Source organism: Ylistrum balloti, unplaced genomic scaffold, assembly GCF_031769215.1.
Source record: "Ylistrum balloti isolate Yb309-2 unplaced genomic scaffold, AGI_CSIRO_Ybal_v1 Utg370228, whole genome shotgun sequence".
NCBI lineage: Eukaryota > Metazoa > Mollusca > Bivalvia > Pectinida > Pectinidae > Ylistrum > Ylistrum balloti.
In genome coordinates, this window is record NW_026782189.1 from 299,698 (window position 1) to 309,750 (window position 10,053).

General features: G+C 35.6%; 1 protein-coding gene across 1 annotated transcript in view; it reads right to left on the bottom strand.

The window, feature by feature from the left end:
- The window catches only part of LOC132551961 (proto-oncogene tyrosine-protein kinase ROS-like), an 11,180-nt gene extending 1,173 nt beyond the window's left edge, over positions 1 to 10,007 (bottom strand). The window contains exons 1-6 of the mRNA XM_060216105.1: positions 9,925 to 10,007; positions 7,597 to 7,700; positions 5,202 to 5,392; positions 4,213 to 4,310; positions 626 to 1,065; positions 111 to 413 (exon numbers count right to left, since the gene is read on the bottom strand). Of these exons, the coding sequence (XP_060072088.1) occupies positions 111 to 413; positions 626 to 1,065; positions 4,213 to 4,310; positions 5,202 to 5,392; positions 7,597 to 7,700; positions 9,925 to 10,007 (1,219 nt within the window). The remainder of the gene's footprint in view (positions 1 to 110; positions 414 to 625; positions 1,066 to 4,212; positions 4,311 to 5,201; positions 5,393 to 7,596; positions 7,701 to 9,924) is intronic.
- Between the last annotated feature and the right edge of the window lie 46 nt (positions 10,008 to 10,053).

Consider the following 10,053-nt stretch of genomic DNA (forward strand, 5'->3'; position numbering starts at 1 on the left):
CGGGCTTCACCAGGTATACAACAAAAATCATAGCAGATCTGAGAAAATTACAAATGAATGAACATGGAGACTACGGAAATACAGTTGTTTATCGTCACACTTGTCCTTACCTATAGGCAGAGTCCGGCCAATAAATTCACTGGACCATGGCCCACAGCCAAGGTTACAGCAGGCTCTGGCTTTGATGACGTAAATTTTATCCGGGATCATGTCCACCTGCTCCAGACTTTTTCCATTGATACCACTTAAAATCGTCTCCTCACCTGTCTCTCTCATCATGATGCTGACCTCATACTGCCAACGTGCCCATGCACCTTGACCTTGGTATGATAACTTTTGAGGCTGTGACCACTCGACTTTGACCTTGGTAGAGGTGAACAGTGCTTGCAGGTTCTGTGGTGGACTGTGCGGAACTGTTGGTAACAAAATGGAGGAAGGCAAGCTCATGACAAATATACAGCATAATCAGGTGAATTACGTTTTTACTTTTCTCTGTGTAAAATTTTGAAGTATTTGAGTGGACAACAGCAAGATTTTTAAGAATCGACAAATGAAACAAATTTAATACATATCATAAAATAAGGAACTTGAGATAGATATGATTGTTAATTGTCAAATGTCCTACCTGCTGGTGGCTGGGTGGTGGGCAGGTACAGGTTGAAGGAGGTGTAATGATGAGTAAAGAAGAGAATGGAGTTGTGGTATAAAATGTCACTGTCAATGTCGTGTTCTTCTGTCATCACTGTGTCACCATTAGTCCACCAAAAAGTGCCGTTGTAGAAGACCATGCTGCTTATATTGTGAAAGTTTCGCCATAACACCTTGCCCTTACGTAAGTCTTCTTGACCACTGCCATCCAGGAAAGAGGTGAGCATGGTGTTCTGAGAGTCATTGGGAAAGTACAGCTGCATATTACCATGGTCTATGAAGAATGCACTGAGTTCACAATACGTGACTAATGAAGGTTTTGCTGACCTTGTGAAAAAACGACCCCAATTTTGGATCTCTCCAGTATCAATCCTATAAAGACCTCCATAGTTCCCACTCTGAGTAAAGTATAAAAACCTGCAGGTGAAATAAACACAACAACATAAATCAAGTATTCAAATACACATGGATATTTGATTTTATTCCGTTCATATAAAACTTTATTTGTAATTAATTTTGAGAACAATATTTATTTGACAAAATGGAAAATAAATGGTCATTGTCTTAAAATAAAGAAAGCTGTCACCATACAGTCTATCTAACCTGCAACATTTCCTAGAAATTCTGACAAATGAAACTTCAACCGTTTGTTGTTTAGTCTTTGTTTACCTAATTAATGTTGATGTTAGGCTAAGTTTTACCTCATGACATCGTCAAAATAATTTCCCTGCATGAAAATAAAGTTCCACGCAAAAATGGATATGAAAAACAATTTCATAATTTTTTGTAAATTAACTTCTTTGCTACAACAAATAAAATCACTTCTTTACACAGTTGTTTGTATGTAATACTTAAGTATATAAGAAAGTAATACTGCCAAATTAGTGCAGTTGCTAAAATAGCGCTGTTTTTTCCATTACTCCCATATAAAGCTAAAATATATTTGGCAGGTGTATCCAATGACTTCAGCTTTACTTGCTGGATAAGAACCTGTATAATGAGCCCATCCATATACCTTTGGTTATTTATTAGATCAATCACAAATGCTTTATTGTTGTCTAGTAGTAATGCCAGCTATCAGATGTGATGTGTTGGCCCCATAGTGACTATTTTCTTGTAATAAGGAAAGTTATGAGTGTATCAGATGTGATGTGTTGGCCCCATAGTGACTATTTTCTTGTAATAAGGAAAGTTATGCATGTATCAGATGTGATGTGTTGGCCCCATAGTGACTATTTTCTTGTAATAAGGAAAGTTATGCATGTATCAGATGTGATGTGTTGGCCCCGTAGTGACTATTTTCTTGTAATAAGGAAAGTTATGCATGTATCAGATGTGATGTGTTGGCCCCGTAGTGACTATTTTCTTGTAATAAGGAAAGTTATGCATGTATCAGATGTGATGTGTTGGCCCCTAGTTATTTTCTTGTAATAAGGAAAGTTATGCATGTATCAGATGTGATGTGTTAAGGAAAGCCCCATGTGTTGGCCCCGTAGTGACTATTTTCTTGTAATAAGGAAAGTTATGCATGTATCAGATGTGATGTGTTGGCCCCATAGTGACTATTTTCTTGTAATAAGGAAAGTTATGTGTATCAGATGCATGTATCAGATGTGATGTGTTGGCCCCATAGTGACTATTTTCTTGTAATAAGGAAAGTTATGCATGTATCAGATGTGATGTGTTGGCCCCATAGTGACTATTTTCTTGTAATAAGGAAAGTTATGCATGTATCAGATGTGATGTGTTGGCCCCATAGTGACTATTTTCTTGTAATAAGGAAAGTTATGCATGTATCAGATGTGAAAGACTATTTTCTTGTAATAAGGAAAGTTATGCATGTATCAGATGTGATGTGTTGGCCCCATAGTGACTATTTTCTTGTAATAAGGAAAGTTATGCATGTATCAGATGTGATGTGTTGGCCCCATAGTGACTATTTTCTTGTAATAAGGAAAGTTATGCATGTATCAGATGTGATGTGTTGGCCCCATAGTGACTATTTTCTTGTAATAAGGAAAGTTATGCATGTATCAGATGTGATGTGTTGGCCCCGTAGTGACTATTTTCTTGTAATAAGGAAAGTTATGCATGTATCAGATGTGATGTGTTGGCCCCATAGTGACTATTTTCTTGTAATAAGGAAAGTTATGCATGTATCAGATGTGATGTGTTGGCCCCATAGTGACTATTTTCTTGTAATAAGGAAAGTTATGAGTGTATCAGATGTGATGTGTTTGCCCCGTAGTGACTATTTTCTTGTAATAAGGAAAGTTATGAGTGTATCAGATTTGATGTGTTTGCCCCATAGTGACTATTTTCTTGTAATAAGGAAAGTTATGCATGTATCAGATGTGATGTGTTGGCCCCATAGTGACTATTTTCTTGTAATAAGGAAAGTTATGAGTGTATCAGATGAGATGTGTTCACCCCATTGTGCCTATTGTTTAGTAATAAGGTCCGCTATTAATATATCATGATATGTTGTCCCCATGGGGATTATTGAAGGACAAATAATGTTGTTTTTTTCTACTATAGTGTTAGAACTTTCTCACTGTTCTTTACCTAGCATTTTTTTCGTACTTATCTCTCTATCTATTTGTTCTATTGCGTTCTTTCTCTCACATTCCTTACTATCATTTTTCTTTCACTATCTTCTGTCTTATTGTCCCTTTCCTCTCATTTTTCTTCACTTTTCTTGTTCTTTCTGTTACTGTTTTTTTTATTTCTAACCTTTCATTTCCTTATTTGTTGAAGATATTTGATAAATTACCATTACATTAAATTATAACAATGAATTTTGTTTGTTTTATATTTACCAAAGTAAAATATACAATGCTTTTTACATACATACAATTTTTCCATCACGACTGTTTGTCTAGCTGACTGAAGATTCATTGTAGACTGAAGAGTTCTGTTTTATGTAAAAAGCTGACAAATCATTTTCAATGTTTTCTGTGTAAGTATTTATATGTTAATTTTTATTCGAGAAGATCAGTAATATAAGGTCCTTTCACATACTTCATTGAGCATTCTATACAGGAAACCTCCTACATATGGAATTATCATGTCCTGTTATCATACATCACATCTCATCCTAGCCATGCCTTCATCTTTACAACAGTCACTGTAGCTTTATGGCTGTCGTCTACTCCATTACATAATCCTCTTGTGTCATGGAGTCAGCATCAACTACTTTCATTACTTTACATATTGTGTATAAGTGAAGCATATTTATTGTGATATTCCCTGCCACAGACAAGCTTGCCAGTCACCAAATTACAATAAATGTGATTTCTTTCCTGTAAAATTACAGCTACTGTAGTCTAGAATTTTCAGCTAAACTTGTGTCGATCCTGGAGAATCTCTTTAAGGACCGGATGCATTGCTGCATGTCATGTATGATTTTAAACAATCTGATGTAAAAGTGTCGTTGTAAGAGTAAATTTGTTTCAATCTGTCTGTATTGAATTCATGTTCTGCTATCTGTGAAATTCTCTTTAAATCTATTTACGCATGCAGGTGTTGGAAAGTATTGTTCTAGAGCTGCACAATTATACAAACCCATTCAGTGGATCAATGTCCAGGTCTGTAACCGTAGTAGACAAAGGCCCTGTTGCTACTGTGTCACAGGAATTCGCATCAATCTCACATTGGTAGATCTGAAACAGCCATTATTTCTTAAACACAGTGTAACACTTGTCTGCTTCCCAATAGATAGAAGTTAGTACATGTAAACTGTTCATTTTTTGTATAAAATCCTCACACTGTGTTTACATCCTAAGGACATACTACCTACATAGATAGTATACATGTAACTACTAGTTTCATCTGTGAAGGTAAAGTATGACAAGTTATGGGGGAATTCATGTCTTTGATACCGGCTGTAATACTAGGTGTACCTATACATGTTATACAGGCTGTAATACTAGGTGTACCTATACATTTGATACAGGAGGATGTTTGTCTTTGATACAGGCTGTAATACTAAATGTACCTATACATTTGATACAGGCTGTAATACTAAATGTACCTATACATTTGATACAGGAGGATTCTTGTCTTTGCTACAGGCTGTAATACTAAATGTACCTATACATTTGATACAGGAGGATTCTTGTCTTTGATACAGGCTGTAATACTAAATGTACCTATACATTTGATACAGGAGGATTCTTGTCTTTGATACAGGCTGTAATACTAAATGTACCTATACATTTGATACAGGAGGATTCTTGTCTTTGATACAGGCTGTAATACTAAATGTACCTATACATTTGTTTCAACAGGATTCAATGTACAGAGCTGTATACAGGTATTTGTTCACAATTTTCATTACTAAAATGACTCATAAATTCTCTAAAGATAGATCCATTTTTTACACATGACATATAATCTTCACATTAGGCAATCTCATTCAATATTGAAGATTAAACCCATAATTTTCAACCACTTTGTGATTGACTCAGTGAAACGAATACTCCTCTGTATCCAATATGGTTACTGAAGGTGAAAATGATGCATTATTCTGGTCAGATGCTACGATGACTTACCTGCAGATCATTCACAATATAGACCAAATCACTAAGCCAGTCCACAGAGATAGCAGTGGGGTTGGTTAAGGTCGGGTAGATGTCACGTCTCAGATTCTCCGGGTTATTGATATCGACATAGTGGACTTGTTTGATGGTTTCACTATGCACACTGACCACCAGGGCCTCCCGGGCGATATGTACACCAATACCTGTGATAAGTGGTCAAAAAATTATCAGAAAGGCCAAAAATTATACTAACAACAATTGTACCATCATAACTTTATAAGCTCAAACAAATTTAACACACAATAGAACCTTGCCCTAGAATTACCTATCCTCGTTAGAGGTGTGGTCTAGAAGTGTACCCTAGAATTAGCACTACCTATCATTGTTAGAGATGTGGTCTAGAAGTGTACCCTAGAATTAGCACTACCTATCCTTGTTGGATATATGGTCTAGAAGTGTACCCTAGAATTAGCACTACCTATCCTTGTTAGAGATGTGGTCTAGAAGTGTACCCTAGAATTAGCACTACCTATCCTTGTTAGAGATGTGGTCTAGAAGTGTACCCTAGAATTAGCACTACCTATCCTCATAACAGATGTGGTCTAGAAGTGTACCCTAGAATTAGCACTACCTATCTTTGTTGTTTTTCTTATTTTTCCTATGGAAATATATTCTACAGGTGTTTACAAAGTTTCTAACTACAATTATTTAAACGAGAGAAAAAACCAGTGTGAACTAAAGAAGAATTGTCAAGTAATAACAAATATTTCATTGTTGTTCTGTTTTCCAAAATCATATAACCAGGGACGGATTGAATGTAGAATTAACATATAATGTAATGTCTGTAGTTTATTGTAAATGCCATATAGATCTTTACATCAAAAGAAAAGTTTCTATCATGATTTTGTGAAAACACTACCAGAATACACAGAAATTCTGAACTGTCAATAAATGTATTGCTGCAATATATATATTGATTACTTCATCATAAACTGTAGAAAAAAGATTTTACATCCAAAACTGAATTTGTCAGCAGTATTTGACAGTCTCAAGGATGAAATGATGTAAGCATAACTTTTTTTCATTTAATCTAATATCTTTACTCTTCAAGAAAATCAAATTTCTTGAAGCTAAGATGTGACTGTTGCTGTAACAAAAGCTGATAAAGCACATTCTTGAATTCACAAAAATAAAGTCTAAAGATTGATTACTCAAGTTTGCTTGAGTAACAAGATATAAAAATTGATGTGTATGAAAACCAAGTGCTAAATAAAGCACAAGTGCTGAGCGCAGGCGGAAGCTCGAGTGCCATTGCTGACGGTGGAACCTCGAGTGTCATTGCCTGCGGCAGAACCACGAGTGTCATTGCCTGCGGCAGAACCATGTAATCAACATCAACATCAGCAATTATTATTCATGATGATCATACTTGTAAACTCTTCACCATATTTATATCAAAATAGCTAGAAACCATCAAACAACTTCAGTTTTTTTTTTTTAATTGTGTTTTTATTGTACATACCATAAAACGCTCTTACTACCAAACACAATAGCCACGGAACTGACTGACGTAACATGCAGGAGAACTCAACATCATGCACGATCCTGTTAATCTTGTCATTATTATTCAAAACTTGAGGTTAAAAAAACTGTGACAGATGAATCTGTTAATTAGTAACATGATATCAGTTAATGTTACATTACAATGATAATAAACCCTAATCACTAGTTTCCGCTTCCGATCTTACTAACTTTCAAGGAAAATCATTAATATTCACCCAGCTATTCTTCACCCAGTTTAATTTCTCTCAAAGTCGTGTGTAGCTTTGGAGAGAAGAAATGAAACTGTCTTTAAGTACGAAAGGCCATATAATTCAATCAAGGATTTATTGGTGTAATGGAATAAGCTTCCTTAATAACAAATAGAATAGCTGGGCTTTATCCACAAAACAAATCATAACTGTATGTTACAATGAGGTTAAGCCAAAAGCGATAAAGGCACATGGAAACAACAGAAGGGATACAGAACCGTTACCATGGTATTTCCTCCAGCTTTCCGTTGCTTTTATTACACACAATTGACAACATCTATGTGGATTTAAAACATCACATTATTTATTTATCAAATACTTACTTTGATATCATTACTACATTCATAAAATAAAAAAAGAAAGGAAAGTAAAAGTGGCAGAGTTCACATGATGTTTTCTGACAGGAGTTAGACACAATCTGTCTAATGATTGGATAGAGGCAGGACTAAGGGAAAATCAAGGTCAAAGGTCACAACCAGACAATACAGTAAAATAAAATAATCCACAAAAATGACAAAAATGAATACAGGCAACCAACCACTGTACAGGCATGATGAAATGAAGATGAGGATGATGTGTGATGTTGCCATAGTTACCTTGTATGTCCCCCGAGGCATTAAACAAAGCCTGGGTCCCTTGTAGTGGCAGAAATAAACAGATAAAGAACACAGCAGAGAAGGACTTACTTTTATTTATACATCTATAGATAGTAAATCCCAAAGATTGAGAAAAATTCTTGTAAAAGAAGTCCAAAGTATTATTTACTACAGAAGCAATAAATTTGTTGACTTTACATAAAAAGAAAACAACCGAAATTCTAGCCATTTTTTCTGGATTCTTAACAAACAGCCAAATATGTTTCATTGTTGTAAATCATAGTCATGTTCAGCGAAAATTACCCTGTAATTTATCATATTTAGATATATAACCTGGAACAACTGCCTTTCTGAATTAAGAGAATTACAGACAAATATCTTAATTGATCAAGTGATCACCCAAGAGAAATATATTCCAAGTTTCCTAAACTCTACAGTCACATGTAGAAAATCTCTTTCCCTTTAAACCAACCTGGACCAGCTACTAATGTCAACACCAAACAAGTAGCTCTCTGTCACTAGAATTCTAGAAATTTCAGGCTGTCATTTAAAGTCTGAGAGGAGTCTCATTAAGGGGACAGTGTTCTGGGTGAATGTGTCTTGTGGAATACTTAAACAGGAGTTGTCACCTGAAGCAGATTTGTCTATCGTCATCAAACTAATGGATTTGTACTGCAGACAGTCAATCACACGCCATAGTTTGCTGGGAATTTATGATCTTATATCCTTCTGATGTCATTAGATAACACACTGTAGTTCATGTTGGCATTATTGACCTGGCATTCTACTGATGTCACTGTAACACACAGTAGTTTAAATACCAGGTACACTTTTTTAGTCTGACATTTTATTGATGTCACTTTTTAACACAGTTATTCATATATACTGATTGACCTGACATTCTGCTGATGTCATCGTAACACACTGTAGTTTATATATATCTATTGATGTGATATTTATTGGAGGTCTCTATAGTTCATATGGACATCACAGATCTAACATCCTACTGATGTCACTGTAACACACTGTAGTTTATATACATCTATTGATGTGATATTTATTGGAGGTCTCTATAGTTCATGTGGACATTATATATCTAACATCCTACTGATGTCACTGTAACACACTGTAGTTTATATACATCTATTGATGCGATATTTATTGGAGGTCTCTATAGTTCATATGGACATCACAGATCTAACATCCTACTGATGTCATTGTAACACACTTGTTTATATTCACCTATTGGTTTGATATTTTACGGATGTCACTTTAGTTTATGTTTGACATCATTGATCTGACATTCTATTGATGTCATTCTAACCTATCAGGTCTAGCTGGTGCTATCACTAGTGTCAGGTTTTTTTCTGGTGTCCTCCAGATCTCAGGTTTCACCTGTTAGATGTTTGACTGTATACATCTTATGAACCATGAGGTCATTGGCTCTCTGACATAACTTAATATTTGGTGAGAAAGAAAAAATAGGACACTGCTACAAAATTGTTCCTAAATGCCGTCAGAAAACACTTATTAGATTTTCAGTAACTCATAGGAAAATTTGTTTTTGGATGATGTGCCCGGGGCTTGAATGTCGACCACATGGGTCTGCCAGACATCACACTGACATATCGGGCAAGGCGTCCCACAGATTAAACCATTGATTGCTGCCTCCACAAGCACAAGTAATCTAATTCACAAAGGACACTGAAACAAATTCACCCTTGTTAGTTAAGTCTATTCAACTAGGCTTCAGGCACCAGGGGAGAGCACTCCATTAGATAAAAACCATACCTTCTATATTTGAATTTAATAAATGAAATTTCAAAGCATTTGATCTAAACAAATAAACTACAGTCTAGCATTATTTTATATTGAGTGAATCTTTATTCCTATGATATTGTATTGCTCCATAAGGACTTGAGACTGGTATGTGGGCTAGAGGAACGGTATAGTTGTATATTGTGCTGTAATTTGATGTGTGTGCTTTGTTGTATACCAACAGAGATCCCAGGCAAAGATAAAGCCAAAGAATCAATCAGGAAGCCAGTAGGAACAGAATTTGAAGAAAACTTGTGAAAATTGTAATATATGTTAGGCATTGTTACAACCATAAACTAAACAGAATCTTCTGTCGTCTGCTCACTGCATCCTCCCATATCAAACATGTCGTCTGCTCACTGCACTGCCCCATATCAAACATGCTGTTTATTTCAATAATACCTCACCACCATATAGACAATAGCGTATTTCCACCGGCAGCCCATAATTTACATAACAAAGAAAATAAATATCCCGTGAGAGGACCCTTAATGCTTGGTACGAACGCACCGCGCATGACCCAAAACCTCACTTCCGCTTATGGCAGCCATCACCGACTGAGGAGCGACATTTCTTCTACGGTTTTCAGGCATTTCTTAGTGTTTTACGTGTTATTTGTGTTGTACAGTATCTGTATTT